General features: G+C 51.2%; 1 protein-coding gene across 3 annotated transcripts in view; it reads right to left on the reverse strand.

The window, feature by feature from the left end:
* The window catches only part of DHX30 (DExH-box helicase 30), a 36734-nt gene continuing 19778 nt past the window's right edge, over positions 1-16956 (reverse strand). For all 3 annotated transcript variants that reach the window (XM_075705130.1, XM_075705129.1, XM_075705128.1), the window contains 16 exons: positions 14982-15337; positions 14055-14181; positions 13145-13294; positions 12240-12392; positions 9871-10692; positions 8585-8663; positions 7678-7782; positions 6380-6555; positions 4704-4910; positions 4233-4314; positions 2988-3181; positions 2746-2905; positions 2288-2445; positions 1335-1438; positions 1022-1161; positions 1-327 (listed from right to left, as the gene is read on the reverse strand). In XM_075705130.1, the coding sequence (XP_075561245.1) occupies positions 92-327; positions 1022-1161; positions 1335-1438; positions 2288-2445; positions 2746-2905; positions 2988-3181; positions 4233-4314; positions 4704-4910; positions 6380-6555; positions 7678-7782; positions 8585-8663; positions 9871-10692; positions 12240-12392; positions 13145-13294; positions 14055-14181; positions 14982-15337 (3249 nt within the window). In that variant the 3' untranslated portion in view covers positions 1-91. The remainder of the gene's footprint in view (positions 328-1021; positions 1162-1334; positions 1439-2287; positions 2446-2745; positions 2906-2987; positions 3182-4232; positions 4315-4703; positions 4911-6379; positions 6556-7677; positions 7783-8584; positions 8664-9870; positions 10693-12239; positions 12393-13144; positions 13295-14054; positions 14182-14981; positions 15338-16956) is intronic.

The raw sequence follows: 16956 nt of genomic DNA on the forward strand, positions 1-16956 counted from the left end.
TTCACAAGGGATAAATAGAACTTTATTTAAATAAACATTTGTGAACATCTTTATACAAATTACAAGTCCCCACACAATCCTCCAGCTCTGCCTAAGCGCCAAAGCTGCCAGGAGGGCCTTTGAGCAGATCCACCAGGATGTCGAGCAGCTGGCTGTGCTGGTGGTGCAGGTCCCCGGGGATGGCTGCCATCTCATAGCACAGGCACGTCTCCACCATCTTGGAGAGCGACACACGGAAATCACGCAGGAGGCGGATGGTGTAGGAGTCTCCCTCCAGCACCAGGAGATCACTGTCTGTCAGGGAGACCGTCGCTCGCCAGCCATCATCTTAGTGGGAAGAAGAGAGGAGGTGAGGAGGAGGAATGGCGCTGAGCTGCTCCAGCCCGTGCTGGCCACTCGGCGCTCTCCACCGCCGTTACCAGGTTCCTCCCCACGCGCGTTTTAGCCCCAACTCCAGGGACTCAACTAGGCCAAGCAGTTCCCGTCACACTGGGATCCTCCCGCAGGAGGTGACCGACTGCACAGCCCATCTGAGCTCGAGGGCTAGAGACCAACTGCAGCGCTGCCAAAACCGCACCGCTAAAGCAACAAATCCACAAGGAGAGGGGCTCACTCCTCCCCACACAGCAGCCACAGCTGAAGACCGGCTCAACTCCTCATTCCCCAGGGATGAGCCTCCAGGCACAAGCCTGCTTGCTCAGCCCACCTGCGGCTTGGTTTCCTCATCTCCCTGGAGAGCCGCAGCTGAGAACAGCTCACAAATCATCACCTTTCTGGCCCCATTACAGCAACACCCAGTCTGAAGCAAGAGGCTTAGAAAGCAGGGGAAGATAGTTGGCCAGGGGAAGAAGCAGAGCTGCTCAGAGTAGAGATGAGGGGTAGGCACCCTGCGGCCCCTCGGACTGGGGTACAGCTGCAGAAGCGGGGTGCCTGGGGTGCCGGGCGCGGCAGGAGGGGCCTGCGGCGGCACAAGAGAACGTGCAGGTGGACGCGTCAGCCCTGCGGCTGCTGCAGCACTCACCTCGGACATGGATATCTGTATCGGTCATGAGCAGCACGGCCAGCGGGTGGACCTGCGAGGAGTCCCGCACGAACACCCCACCATTGGACTTCACCGCCATGAAGTACGTTAGCCAGCGGCTGTACAGCTTGGATGCCTCCCTGCACAGGGGAACAGCTTCGTCAGCCGCAGGCGGAGACGTGTTGTACTCCGGTAGCAGCACGCGTGTCGGGAGGCAGCGCCGGGGTCCTCGGCACAGCCAGCTGGTGCCATGAAGCGCAATTGTGCGGGGTGCCCACCCTCCCACGGTCACAGTCACAGATAGATCACCCACCTGTTGATCGTTGACTTGTGGAGCAGAACGGTGCCAGCCTTTGTCCGATACGCGTAGCTGTTGGGTTTGAACTTCCCCTGACGCGTCACTTTGCCTTGTCTCACCTGAAACAAGAAGCGCATCTCAAATACCTGCACAACCGGCAGCCAGCCTGGCTTTCCCCACAACTGTCTCTCCTACTGCATGTAGGGGCAAGCACGTTCCTCCACTTAGAATAGAAGAGAATCGTTCAGGTTGGAAAAGCCCTTTAAGATCATCCAGTCCAACCTTTCACCTACATTACCAAGTCCACACTAAACCAATCAAGGGTAGACCAGACTAAACCATGTCCCCAAGTGCCACATCTACCCATTTTTTGAACACTTCCAGGGATGGGGACTCCCCCCACCTCTCTGGGCAGCCTGTTCCAATGCTTGACTACCCTTTCCGTGAAGAAATTTTTCCTAATTTCCAACCTAAACCTCCCCTGGCGCAGCTTGAGCCCATTTCCTCTCATCCTATCGCTAACTACATGGGAGAAGAGCCCAACACCCACCTCACTACAACCTCCTTTCAGGTAGTTGTGGAGAGCAATAAGGTCTCCCCTCAGCCTCCTCTTCTCCAGACTAAACAATCCCAGAAGCCCCGCTGCGTTAGCAGAGTATGTACGTGGGTGTGACGTACTACGCCATGCAAGGGGCAGCAAAGAGGAGGAGGAAGATGCCACCTCAATGCCTCCCAGACCAAGCTACAAGAACCCAAGCATGGACCTGTGCAGGCCGGGGGGGGCCGCTCCTTATGAGGAGGGATCCAGAGGCAGTACTGGAGCAGCAGGCAGAAATACAAGCAGGCAGCCTGCCTAGGGTACACGCTCCCAGGAGAGCGCAAGCGTCCCCGGCACCTCCGCGCTTCCCTGTGCCACCCGCACTGACCAGCGAGCCCAGGAAAGCGCTAGCAGGGCAGTAAGCCAGCACCTGGATGAGGTTGGGGTAGAGCCCAGCCATGAGGACTCCCTTGACGAGTTCCTCCTCTTCACTGTACTGGTTACATACGGATGAGGGCATGGTACAGTCAGATGGGGACGACACCAGGAAGGCTTCGTAGAGGTTCTCGGAGAACTGCTTGACAAGGCCTGCAGGGAGGAGACAGCCCCAGGGAATGAGATTCACCCTCTCCTTCGCCCCACTGTGAATGCAATAACCCTGGCAGGGCAGCAGCTGCCCCGGCCTCGGAGGCTCAGCCTCAGCACTAGGACAGGAGAGCTGTCCTGCCCGCAGCCTCCCTGGCACCCAGGGCTACGCCTGCACTCACGAGGGCCAAAGCCAGAACCTGCGCCCAGTCCAGCAGTCACTGGCCCAGTCTATCCCATTTCTGCACCAGTGCTTCAGCCTTTTCAGGGGACAGAGGGCAGAAGCAGGCCTCTGGGACTCACCATTTATGAAGCGAAGGCTGGGGCCGTACAGGTAATAGTCCTGCAGGTAGTTATCCCTGGCACGACTGTCTCTGCGTCTCAGCACCTCCTCCCAGCCTGCCACAGCTCTGACAAACGCGAGGTGATCGCTCCCACTCTCCCGGCTCAGAACAGCCTTGGCCTGGGAGACAGACACACGCGTCAGCCAAGCGGCAGCCCCTTCCCTACCTGCCTTCTACCTTCCTCGAGGAGCGGCTCCTCACCTTGTCCACCTCTGCACGGTTTTGCAGGCTGCTGCTGAAGGGGTCCCGGGTGAGGCAGGAAACGATGACGAGCAGAGGGTGGAGGCAACGGTAGATGGATGCCAAGACGATGGCCTTTGCCAGTCGAGGATCCGTGGAGATCTGAGCAAGGCGTTTGCCCAAAGTGGTGAGGGCTTCTCGCTGGTCCAGCACACCTGCAACAGAGCCGCCCGCAAGGGCGCATCCATCAGCTCCGAGTGGGGCCAAAGCAGTGGCCAGTGGCTTCGGGGAGCTGCCAGGAGAACCCGCCTACTGGGCTTGGAAGATTTGGTGTAACCTCCAGAAGCGGCACAGCATAGGTGCCTGCAGTAAGCACCCAGAACCTCCCAGGTCTAACTGACCTGAGGCCAAAGAAAAGGCTGTAGCAGCCAGATGACAATGCACAAGACCCCAGCTATGAACCCCAGATCACAACGTTCCTTCTTTAGCCTGGAAAGAGGAGGCTGAGGGGAGACCCAATGGCTCTGCAGCTCCTGACAGGAGGGGGCAGGGAGGGGGGTCGGGCTCTTCTCCCAAGGAACCAGTGATAGGACGAGAGGAAATGGGCTCAAGCTGTGCCAGGGGAGGTTTAGATTGGATATTGGGAGAAATTTCTTCATGGAAAGAGTGTCCAAGCTTTGGAACAGGCTGCCCAGAGAGGTGGTGGAGTCCCCAGCCCTGGAGGGGTTCAACAAACAGGCAGAGGTGGCACTTTGGGCCATGGTTTAGTGGGCATGGGGGTGTTGGGGTGATGGTTGGGCTGATGATCTTAGAGATCCTTTCCAACCTTAGTGATTCCCAGTTTTACTTGCATTAAAAACTAATCCATCCCCCAAGCCAGGAAACATGAAATTAATTATTATTCTTCCCTTAATTGGTTTAGTGGTGGACTTGGCAGTGTTAGGTTAATGGTTGGACTGGATGATCTTAAAGGTCTTTTCCAACCTAAATGATTCAATGATTCTTTCTCTGCCCACCCCCCCCTTTTTTTTTATATTTTTAAAAAACACCTTGGGAAGTCCTCCCTACTTCTTGAGCAAAGCAGCGTGGGAAATAAAATAGCACTGCAACGTGTGTTTTTTGGGAAGTCCCTATCAGCAACCATCCCTATCTAGGAACAATCCTGCCCAGTCTGTCTCACAGGATCCTGGGCCAACTCCCACTTCCCATGTTTAGACAGCAAACATGTTTCCATCACACCCACACCAGGACACAGCATTAGCTCACCAATCTCCTGCAGTAAGATCACTGCTTCATCCACAGCTTTGATGTCAGGGCTGTCCAGAGCCTTGGAGAGGAATTCAACTGCCTGCAACACAGCGGGGGGGAGAGAAGGGGGAGGGAAAAGAGGGGGGGGGGGGGGGGGAAAAAAAAAAAGGGCATGTTTCCCATACAGGAGCGTGGGAGAGCCCTGGGGAGCCACTGGCCCGCCCCAGGGCCCCAGACTGCAACACGGTTCCCTCTTTGTTTGCCTACAGGGATATGAGCTCAGCCCTCTCCATTCCTTTAGACATACTCTGTAATCTAAGTAATCTATACATTTCCTGGTCTTAACTTCCCTAGACAGCACTGCATTTAGGAAAGCCAGAACTAAAGTCATCAGCATCTTAGGTTTTTCCTGCTCATGTTTGCGGTCAAATCACGCCGCATCCTGCTGGTTCAGTTGGCTGCAGTGCTGCAGGCAGGTACTGTGCTTACCGTTTTCTCTGGCATGTGGATCTTGGCCTGAACCACCAGGTTCTCCAGTGGGGTGCGTAGGATCTCTGGAACCTGGTAAGTTGGCATTTTGTCCAGGCGGCTGCGAGGGAAGAGGTGATAGGCAAATCCCGACTGACAGCGGCCAGCACGCCCTCGCCTCTGCACCACGTTTGACTTGGACACCCACACCGTTTCCAGGCAGGACACCTAGGAGAAGAAGGATTAGGCACGAATGCTCTCACGGCTCTCCGTCCTGTTTAAATGCAGCCTGCCATCCGGTCCACAGACCTCAGAAACTCCTCACGACTCATCAACCATCCCACTAAAGGGCAAGGGAAGCCTTTCCCACCCTCGCGCATCTTGCGGTGCCTGTCTCTAGCAAGCAGCAGCGTGAAGGCTGAGCGGCTTGGCGCACGGGTGAGACCCTGATGCCATCTGCTGGGCACCTGCCCTGGCTCCACGTCACCACGCTCCCCAGGGGCTGCCAGCGAAGCGCGGTCCCCGCCTCCCCCATGCCAGTCCTGCTGCGTGCTGGCACAGGCAGGGTCCGCACTGCGAGATGAACTGCGTTAAAACTGGGCAAATATAAAAGGGTTGGTTTGAAACGAGAACGGTTCCAAGGTGTGAATCGCCACCTGGCCCCGTAAGGCCATTCTAGCACAGGGAGGGGAAGGGGCAGCAGTGTATAGCCAGAATCCCTTCTTCCAAGAGCAACAGTGACACAGCTGCCTTCACGTTGTTACAAAAATGCGTTACAAGAGCCTCTGCAGGGCCCGACACCACCAGAAACGTGGCCCGAGAGCAGCATAAACCCGCCCGCCCTTAAAGCTGACTAACAAGCGAAGGCAGTGGGGTCAGGACAGCTTCAAACAAGAGCAGCTTATGATTAAATCATAGGTGTCTCCTCCCAAGGAACCAGCAACAGGAGGAGAGGAAATGGCCTCAAGCTGCGCCAGGGGAGGTTTAGGTTGGATATTGGGAGAAATTTCTTCAGGGAAAGAGTGGCCAAGCATTGGAACAGGCTGCCCAGAGAGGTGGGGGAGTCCCCAGCCCTGGAGGGGTTCAACAAACGGGCAGAGGTGGCACTTTGGGCCATGGTTTAGTGGGCATGGGGGTGTTGGGGTGATGGTTGGACTGATGATCTTAGAGGGCCTTTCCAACCTTAATGATTCCCAGTTTTACTTGCATTAAAAAATAATCCAGCCACTCAGCCAGGAAACATGAAATTAATTATTACTCTACCCTTAATGGGTTTAATGGTGGACTTGGTAGTGTGAGGTTAACGGTTGGACTGGATGATCTTAAAGGTCTTTTCCAACCTAAACAATTCTATGATTAAAAAGGCAGAAAGCAAATGGAAAAGCTACAGATGTTAGACGGTGTAAGAGAGATGGGAAGGGAGCAGGATTTGCCTTAAACTTCTTTGAAGACATCAGATTTTTGCCTGTTCAGCAGAAGTCGATGGGGAGCCTGGCAGGGAGCTGGGCAAAGGCAAACTCTCTCTGACTGACGAGTCGAACACTCTGTCCCCAAACAGGGACACAGTGCCAGTGCCCCAAGGGCCAAATGGGAAGCAGCTCTATCATCCCGTTAATGGCATCTCAAATGGTGCTCCGAAAGCATCCATTAGCTCCAGTACATCCCAAATGCACTTAGAGGCGAGAAAGCATCAGTACCTTGGTCTTTAGATCGTAGCGTTCCTCCTTGTGCGTGCCACTGTCCACCACGTGGACGATGTCATTGATGGTGATGGAGGTCTCAGCGATGTTGGTGGCCAGGACGATCTTCCTGACGCCGGGTGGAGGCCGCTGGAAGATGTTTTGCTGGTCCATCATGGGGATGTTGGAGTGCACTAGGAGATAAAGAACAATCAGTCCTGCCCTGCTGAGCTGCTTTGCAGTACAAGGCCAGGGTGGGCAGAGATTCTCAGCCCTCTTATACCATCACCTCTCGCTTCCAGAAATAAGGGACAGGGATGGGGACACCACCTGTAATACTGATGGTCATTGTCAGCAGTTTCCTGCCAGCCAGACCCCAAGAAAAATCTTCCACATATCATTAGGAAAGGCCTCATTTCAGTTGCTTCAACCTGTGGCTCATCACCAGCAGGAGCTCCGATCACCCCCCATCCCAGAGAGCCTAGTGGCACCACCAGAATATCCCTGGGCCCCAAGCAGAAGTCCCACACCCTCCCACCGTCCAGTTCTGCAGCTCCCCCTTTCCGAAGACCTATGGGGCAGGGGAATGGGGTATCCTTGCTGTCACTTGGTTTCACTTGGTCAAAAATGGTTATCAGCAAGGGCCTGTAACTCTTCTGTATCACCTATTTGCCCTATTACAGATCAGTGATGCAGAGAAATTCCCAGCAACCGTGCAGAACAGCAGGGGAGCACAAGAACATGCAGTTTTCACAAAACACCACCTGCATTTATTAGCAACTGAGCTGCTCAAAGTTGGGCTCCTGGCCGGCCTTATTTGACACTGAGTAGGGAGGACCATTAAAAAACAAACAAAAAACCCCAAACAAACCAACCCCCCAAATCTTGCAGCCTTGCAGAGTAATACCAGCTTTTGTAATAGATTACCCTGCTGGGATAGAGAACGTTACATTCACTGATCAAAGCTGAGCTACAGCGTTCATCGCCATCCCACAGAACAGGGCTTGAAGATCTTTTCTACGTAGGCTCAGCATGCAGCTACAGCAATGCAGAGTGTAGCCATTTCCTCCTTGCCTAATTCTGAATCGCTGAAGGCAAACAGGAAGCCAGTTTCTTTGATCACACACAGGTTTGGATGGCCTCTGCTAGGAGGAGTTATTCGTGTTTAACACGCACAATTACACAACAGGTACGTACATCAGAGCGTACAAGCTTGCTCTGTACCAGAGCGCAACAGCTGAAGGGGCCCATCAAGTCAATTGGCCTGTCCGTTCTCCCGAATCCTGGGGAGAAAAGGTCTGGCACTGCCATCTCACCTGGTAAGACGAGGTACCGGCTGTTCTGAGATCCCAGCATCTCTAGCAGGCGCTGCTGCACTCCTTTGATTTCCTGCCAACCAGGGAGGAAGCAGAGGATCCCGCCTGAAATAGAGCAAGAGTTAAGAACAAGTGACCTAGAAATCCAAGCACTTTTGCCCCACTGGAGACACAGAAGCTGCTTCTGCTGCACAGAAAGAAGAGCCGTTATTTCCCCAAGTCCACAGCAACCTTTAGCCCAAGAAACCCAAACAAAAGCAGGGCCCTGGTCTGTGATGCCCCCTGCCAGCCGATTGCTAAGGAAACCTGCATCACACTTATCATGAACAAATGACAGATACAGCCATTATGGGAAGTCAGACCCAGGGGAACGTTCGTCTAGACTTCATATGCTGTATCTGCTTCCGTGAGCTCGTTACGGCAAGGTTTTAAAGCCAGAAAGAAACCAGGCTGCCTGTAGTTTGAGAGCAAATACCTTCTACTAGCTCTGAAGCACTTAAAACTCTTAGAATTCATCCGACAGTCTTGCCTTCTTCACAAAAACATCATGTCCCAGGCAAAGATACTTAACAGGGATGGGGCTCCAATACAGAAAAATAATTAAATTGTGCAGCACAAGGTTGCAAATGCTGGAGCACAGACAAGTCTTGCCCTTCACCCCAGGAGCAGCCGTATCACAGGACACCGAGACTGAGACACTGAGGACTCTGACGTTGTCCTAGCCAAAGACTCAGAATTAGCTCATGCCACACTGCTCGAGACCGCTCAATTCCACAGGAATTCAAGGTGGCCCTGCAGAAGTCAGCTCAGCATCATGTTTTCTTTGCAAGGAGTCTGGACTCTGCAGGGTTCACTTTTCCCCCCGCCCCAGCAAAAGGAAAGAGCAAGGCGGCAAGGCAGACCCTACCTGGTTCTCCGTGGGCATCAATCTGGAGTACGAGGTCGGTGATCAGATCAAGATCAAGGACGCATTCATCATCTGATTGCTGGATAAAACAGGAGGACACAATGCAGATAAATGAGCGGCAATCTAAAAGGCAGCAGAAAGGCACACAGCCTCCCAGAACATCTTCTGGAGAGCAAATGCCTGTATTTGGATGGCCTGCCCAGGACTAGGAGCCAGGAACCTCAGGAGCCTGGTTTTGGCTCCATCTGGAACCTGCTCTGGTCACAACTGCTGCCAGTTTCCTCTGCTGTGCAGTGAGAATATACAGTCTCTTTCCCATTCTCCAGACTTGGAAGCTAACTGAGTTTTGTGTACCTCCACTGAACAGCACCTAACAAGTAACAAAAATTATCATGAAATTTTTGGGGACAAAACTGTGCCATATCCACCTGGGACTTCAAATCCACCAGGCACAGAGCAGCAGCTTTTGTTATCTCTCAGTAATCTGGAACATACCTATCAGGCCAGCCTAAAAAGCGCAAGTAAAAATCCCAGCCACAACAGAAAGAGGAAGATTGCCCTGAAGGCAATGGGACACCCTCAGCAAGTCTGCTGGTGATGGAAAACTGGGAGAAGTGGCTGATACAGCAGATGGTTGCTCAGCCACAGGGAGGGACCTCTACAGCCTGGAGAAATGGGCTGACAGCTTCTAGTCCAGCAGGCTGGACTAGAAAACATCTAGAGGTCCCGGCCAACCTCAATGATTCTGTGACTCCATGACCCACAACTGAAGTTAAGATTACCCACAGGAAAGAGTATGTGCCTGGAGGGCATTCTCCAGAAAAACAGTAAGACTAGTTGCAAAAAGCAACAATCAGGGAATTCAGTCATGCAGGACGGTGAGCACTTAGGTAACAGACTGCTGTAGGCCATAACCATCCTAGTCTTGGACCAGGCTTGCACAGAGAATGCAAACATTCAAGTCTGCATCTACAAATATACATACACAATTACAGTGAGCTGTTAGCTGACTCAAACATAAACAAACTTCACATTGAAGAGGGACAAAAGTAACTTAGACCCAAATCTGAAGTAATTTTTATCCATAATTTAATCAAAATACTCCAGGATTCTACTAAGATGACTTTACCTCACAAGGGTTGACGTGGAATTAAAGCTAAGGAAAGGCTGTCCAACAACCACAGGAAAGAAGGACCAGTTCCAGGCCCAAACTCTCCCTGGCTGATCTGCCAGAAGCCACTGCCTCAGCCAAAGCAAACAGCTTCACCACCACGCTGCATACCCACCTTGATCTCGTAGTGCCGGTGTCGGTGCCGGCCCAGCTTGGCCAAGATCTCCTCCAGATAGTACTCCTTCACTGGGTACATGAAACCCGGCACCTTGACCACAGGGCAATCCCCAAAGTAATGCGAGAAACGCTGATTGTCTCCTGTGGCGCTCATTAAGACCAGGCGCAGGTCAGGGTTGAGCTTCTGGATGCCCTTCAGCAGGATGAGCAGGAAATCAGTGTTGACGTCTCGCTCGTGGACCTCATCGACCACGACGTGGCTGACACCCTCCAGGCTGGGGTTCCCCTGCAGCTTCCGCAGCAGGATGCCCACGGTGCAGAAGAGCAGGGCTCCTCCCCGGGCGGGCGGCTTGCTCTCCAGCCGCACCTGGTAGCCCACATTCTTCCTCATGTTGGGACCTAACTCTTGTGCCACGCGCTGGGCGACCGAGATGGCGCTGATCCTCCTCGGCTGGGTGATCACTACGTTGCAGCGGGCGCCACGTCCCTCCAGGATGTAGTGTTCCAGCAGGAGCTGAGGGATCCTCGTGGTTTTCCCACAGCCTGTATCTCCTGCTATTACCACTACAGGGTTCTGCTCAATGGCTGATAGGATGGTGTCCTTGTGGGGATCCACTGGCAGTGGGTGGCTCTCCTGCCACGACGATCCCCTCCTTTTCCAGAGGGCCAGGAGATTCTGGCTAAGGCGCACTTCCTCCGCTTCCAACATGGGTATATATGTCTTCCCCGTGATTGCATCACTTATCGCACCAGATTCCTTGCTCAGGTTCATCATGTCATCGGCAATCCGTGGCCTGGATTCCCTGATGTCCACTGGATACTGGGAGAGACGGAGAAAGATGGCAGGACAGAAAGATTAGTACCAGTCCTGAGAAGGACAGAAAGAAACAAGTGCCTGGAACAGACTCAGCCAGTCTGGCTTTGCAGTGACCATGAAGCTCCACCAAAGTCTCGTCAGATTTTATGTCGCTTGGCTGCTTATATTCTGAATCGAGGTTATTTAAAGTGACAATTAACTTGGGCAGCTCCCTGTGTTTTCCTCATTGCATCCCCTATTTTAAGAGAGGTATTAGTGTTGATGCCTGAACTGACAGGCACAAAACAGTAACTTAAGCTCCCCAAGTCAGCGGCTACACCGCATGCAAGTGATGCAACGGCCCCTCAAAGACAACTTTCGGAAACTATCAAGTTACACCACCACCCTTCTCTCCCTCAGGAGGCCCAGAGACGTAACTTGCACAAAACATACACGTTCAGCTAAGCCAGAAACATTCTATGTTGGCAAAAGAAAAAACAGAAGTCCCATCTCCCACAGGAAGAACTAAAAGGAGCAACAATATGTCAGCAATTGCCTAGAACACAAATCGAAGCATTGGCCCAGATGTTCGCAGGATTAAAAGTTCAGCTACAAATCAGTACTTTTGGATTTGGCCTTATTCAGAGTCGCAAAGCCGTCCCTTCCACGCATGGTGTGACAGCTCGTGTTCGTGGAAGCAGGGGAGGCAGACCAAGTTCCTTCAAGATGCTGCTGTTTTTCTAACTTTTCTAGCCCTTCGTTCAGTCACATTCAGCAGGCCATTCAGAAGCGGCCGCTGTCTTAGGCACAGTCTTGGCTTTCTAGGACATTCACTACTGCTTCATTTACTTTGCAGTATCTCTAAGATACCGTAAAGATCGCCCGAGATCTTTATTGCTCAGGCCCAAGAGCGCTGCATCAGTGACGTGCCAACTTCCAAACACGGGCATTATTTTCAATGACTGCAATAAGCTACATGTATTTGTACCCAAGCTATGCTCAACCTCATCTTACCTCAGCACTAACTCCTGCTTTGACAGTGAATGCTCCTAAGCAACCCTGTCTCGGCACCGCTTCAGCTCCCGTGGGTGTCTGTTCACCACTGGTCCTCCAGGAAACGGGATTTCCTGGGTGAAACCGGGTGCCTGGGGACCTGCACCCACCACTAAGGTACAACACCGCAAGAGACACTACCAAGGGAAATGTGCAAGCACCGGCACCTGGTCCTTGCAAAGCTACGAGGCACAACCAGAGTTTAACGGAACCAACCTGCACGAGGCAGCATTCGTAAGCCTGCAAACAAGACTATAAGCAAGCCAAAACTGCACTCCATAACATCCCAAAAGCCAAATAACGCAGACAAATGTCACAGGTGCATACAGAGAAGGCCCGCATCTCAGAAAGGGTCTCCCTTCCCCAAAGGTCAGCAGAGACTGATCAGTTTTTGGTGGCAAACTATCAAGCTATGAATTCCCTCAACATTTTGACATGAAGCTCTCAACCCCCGTGCAATTCCTGAAGCTAAACGGGATCAGCCAAAGGTGGTTCTCAGACAGCTGAGCAAGCCTTACATGATTCAGATAGTTCTCAATCTTCCGCAGGGTTGCTTCAGGGACTTTGATGTGGCAGGGTTTCCTCTGGTTCTCACCAAGCTCCCGGAGTGAAGTCATGTTGTACATAGCGTGGCTGAGGGGGTTGTTGTTCTTGTCCACCAAGCCAAGGCTCTGCAAAGGAAGAGGCAAGCACCACCATCAGACACAAGACTGCTGCATACGAAGTGCCGGAACACAGGGCACGTGGGGCCAACTCCTTACCCCACATCCCAAATCCACCACTTTCTGCTTTTGCCACAAGAAGAAACAAGGCATGATGCCATCCTAACTCTGGTAAAACGGACGCACTGGAGCCAACTGCTACCTGCCCCCAACACAACGCTCGCAAGAAGGCCTTAAACAGACCCATCAAAGAAATAGCAGCCACAACTGCCTCTGCCAAACCCCCTTGCAAGTGCCAGTAACTCTCTCGCTACGGTTCTGGTATGTTGTGATAATTCAATAATAAGTCCTGCACTTCCCCTCTGCTGACGACTCGAGAGTCTGCAGCAGAACTATTGCAGCAATGTGTTTGGATTAGTCCAGCTACAAGAACAGGAAGACAGTCTGTCTTAGCAGACAGCAGCACGGTAGCCAAGAGAACAGGCTAACGCTTCCGGCGCGATCCCTACACATCACTTTGTTGAGGGCTCAAAAGAAACACAACGGCCTTCGAGGGGTCACCACAGATTAGACACTAGAGGGGTACAACAGCAGTTTGGACCAAATCCTAAGGTTCAGAAATACATGTTTATTAAGCATTAAGTCAAAGATCAGAAAGTTTCAGGCATCACCCCATCAGGCTCAAATACGGTAAGTCAGGTGCAAGGAGCCTCTATTCACAGAGGCATTAGACACGGGACGTAGGAGCCACGTGCGCTTACCTTCAGCTTCTGACATGCCAGTGCCGCTGCTTTGTTTTCTGCCTCCACCTTGCGACGGCCCTTGGCAGCAAAAGTCATCGGGCAGGGCCAGCGGAGCGTGAGCTTGCAGATCTTGGTCTTGGTGCCCACTGTACGGAACTGCATGTATTCCTAAAAGGCACATAAACACCACCAGATTGGGGGAGATGTTAAGAGCATATATGACTAGGCAGGCATTTTCAAACACACACCAATATTTCTAAGTAGAGCTTAAATTGTTGGGGTTTTTTTGTTTGTTTTTTTGTGGGTTTTTGGGGGGTTTTGTGGGGTTTTTTGTTGAGGGTTTTTTGTTGGTATTTTGTAACAGTGCACTAGAACAGGTTTACTGCACTGAATTCCGCCCCCCTGCTCACAAGGCACTGGCTAAGCAGAAGTGAGAGCAGACAGCTCTGTGAAGAACGTCACCGAGAGCCCACGGGGTTGGAGCACAGCTACTGTTTGCTAAGCACATGGGGACTGGAAGGAGGTGGGTGACACATACCAAGGAGGAGGATCACCGGATGCTGGCAAGAATTAAGTTGTGGAAAGATTCCATCAGCACAGAAATTACACATTGCTCCGAGTAACACAAACTTGTGTTTGTTGCAGATAGATGGGGAAATGCAAACCTATCACCTTAGTAAATACCCTCCTTCATTCAGACAGCAGCTCCTCTATTGCCCTGGCCTCAGGTAACAACATTACTCGTGTTTCTATTAAGACATATCCTCATTTCTCAAAGTCTTGTCCTTGCTCTTCAGGCTGACTTTTCTAGGCCTAGTTTTAACTTCCCTTCTCTCCCCAGTTCTCAGCTGCCCAAAAAAGGCATCCGAAGCGATTCCAGTTGGAGTCTTTGAGCTTCGTCCCTGGCAGGGGTTGTACAGCACCTTACCTTGACTGTAGAGGAAGAGGTTGCAATCTGAATCACTTGGGCCAGGAGATTTTTGGGAAGTGGGAACTGCGTCAGGGCACGGATGGCAGTGTTGTCATCTGTCATTTCAATGGAACTCCCTCCTCGGCTAGATGGAAGATGAGAACAGTTTGAAACACAAATATCCGCTCTGTGCTCAGACCCACCTCACTTCAGGTCTGCTACTGAGGTCTGAAACTGAGTAGTTAAAGGCACGGATAATTTTAGTCATCTGAAAAGTCAAGCTGTATCTTGCTGCTAAAATCTGTCAGTCACAGAACAATCACCCAGCCCAGTAAAGCCACCTGCTAAAAAGCAATCAAACCTTTACACTAGCACTACAAACCAGATAGCATCAACAGATTTTTAACAGATTTAATAAGTAAGTAATTCTGAATCCAAAGAACGTCCCTAAAAACAACCACCACCATCAGGTCCTTACAGATCTTACTCCTGCTGACTATTAAAAATCCAAAATTCGTGCTCATAAAATATGAAGGGAAGCAAGCAACTATGGTGATGAAAAGGAGCAGATTTAATATTGCCCTCAAAACCAGGGTGGTCAAAAAAGGTCTAAGCGCACATGCACAACTTCTGGAAATGGAAATCTCTTTAGGCACAGAAGAATAAGCAAGGCAGGCAACAAGGAGGCAGCAGCCTATCCGAAGGGCAAGACTCCAGAGCAGGTGCCTGCGCGTTCCCTTGCGATGACAGCCAGGTACAAGACCAGGCTGCCCCGCTACTGCTCGCATAGAGAGTTTGCAGCAGTCAGTGTTTGGCCCACCTACAGGCCACACCAGCAACGTGGGAAGCCGCAGCTCAACTGTGAGGAACTGCAGGGGTGCATCAGCTACAAAGAAAATTCTCCGCTTTACCGCCCTGTATTAGCAGCTATCAGGGCAGACGTACCTTGCGTCTCTGCCTGGGGTTCGAGCATCCTGATGTGCCATAGGCAGATAATCAGAAACGTCGATTGCTTCTTCTTCCAGCTCTCCCTCCTCCAGTTCCCCTTCCTCTAGCTCCCCTTCCTCCAGCTCCTCTCTCCTCATTGCTTTAGGCATCCTGCCCTGTTCCATGGGCTGGATGGAATCGTCCGGCTCCATCCGTCGCCAGCAGGTTGACAAGTCGGCGAGAGAAGGTCCGGACTTGGAGCGCCACTTGCCCTCCGAGCACCACCTCTCGTCGGGACAGCCAAGCTGGTCAGCGAGAAGCCGGTACTTTGCAGCATCAAAGAGCTCATTTCTGGGCCCCAGCAAACCCCAGCCCTACGAGAGAAAAATGTGTTGTTGGCTGCAATAGAGACAGATATGGGTAACTCTGCAGGAAACCAAAACACATCTGGTAAAGGACAGAAACGCAGGAGCAATTTCTTCATATCCCACAGAAAAGGAGAGACAGAGAAGAGACTTTCAGAAACGTAAAGCTTTCCTCCTGCCATTATTTAAGGAAGGGAATCTGTTCGCTAACATCACTTGCCAGAACGCTATCGCTTAGCATCATATAGCTTGTTAGAAAGGGTGGGCCAAGACTTATTGGTATTTTACAAACTGTTAACTCTGTTTAGCATTCTGAAATTTTGAAACCTACCTCAGAGCATGAAACGCATCTTTTTGGAAAGGCTAGTCTAAACAAGTATAATCTGGAATAACACAAGATGAGAATTCAGGGAATGGTTCATCTCCTTTCTTTTCACAGGAACAGTTATTTGCATAAGCAGTACTAAGACCTCCCTAACCCAGTTTTTGAAACAGAAGAGTTCCTAGTTACTGCTGGCCTACCACCTACATTTAGGACTGAACCTTACATGAAGCTCCAGACATACCTAGGCTGCAACACACGCCGTGTCTTACCAGACTGCTGCAATAAATTAAAAGTTACATCTGCAGGCCTCTCAATGGCCCCGTATCAGACAAGGCTGTCTTATTTGGTGCTGTAGGAGTGCCTAAGACAGCAAGAATTCACTTTGCTAGCTGCTGTACTCAAAGTCACTATATTCAGACACTCTCTGCGCCGATTAGACGCCGCTACTTTTCTTGAACTGACAACTATTTATTTCAAGCAGCATTTGTAGCTATTTCTATAGCTACGATTGCACAAGGCCTCCCATCATGAGGGACTTCTGCTGGGTTACAGGCTTAGCTGGCAAAGCACCAGAGTTAAAGCTCTGCATGCTGAATCTATGGTTTCAGGGTGGTGCGGTTTGGGGCTGGGGTTGGGTTGGGGGTTTTTTTTCAGTTCTAAAGTACAGTTAGCCATTTCCAAAATTTGGTGAAAAATATCTTGTAAGTGTAGGTAGGAATTTTTTTCCTTTGAAAATTTCCAGGCTCTCAAAGAAAGGAGGAAACAATGCTTCCGTTGCACACTGACTAGTGAGGGTAAAACAAGACTGTATTTCCAGTGAATGCGAACTGAATGAGCACCAACCATGCTTCAGGTGGAATGAAGTCAGTCAGTGAAACAAGTTTTGCTAATCACAGGATTAAAGAAACTAGCCTAAGCACAGAGGCCAGCTGAAGAAACTGCTAGTTTTGATGCTGCAATTCTCAACTTCTGAAGGCTTAATTTAAAACCTAAATAGTTATTTCTTAATGTAGCTTTCTTGATCTACAAGCAAATCAAAAAGCTCTCTTATTGTCAGAGCACCTGCAGCACCTTTTCTAGGCTCCTTAGTAGGAAGATATCATTGTTCCTACTCCACAGATGAAAGGGGAACTCCAAAAGCAAACTCACTTGCTCAAGGTTACAGACAACAGTCAGTGGCAGAGCTGAAGACAAAACTGCATCTTTTTCTCAGACAGCTGATATGTAATGCCATATCTTAAATAGTGACCTTTATAACTTTACTGTACTTGCATGGCTTACATGAAGAGGAAACATGAGCCTC

Source organism: Pelecanus crispus, chromosome 2 (assembly GCF_030463565.1).
Source record: "Pelecanus crispus isolate bPelCri1 chromosome 2, bPelCri1.pri, whole genome shotgun sequence".
In the NCBI taxonomy this organism is placed as follows: domain Eukaryota; kingdom Metazoa; phylum Chordata; class Aves; order Pelecaniformes; family Pelecanidae; genus Pelecanus; species Pelecanus crispus.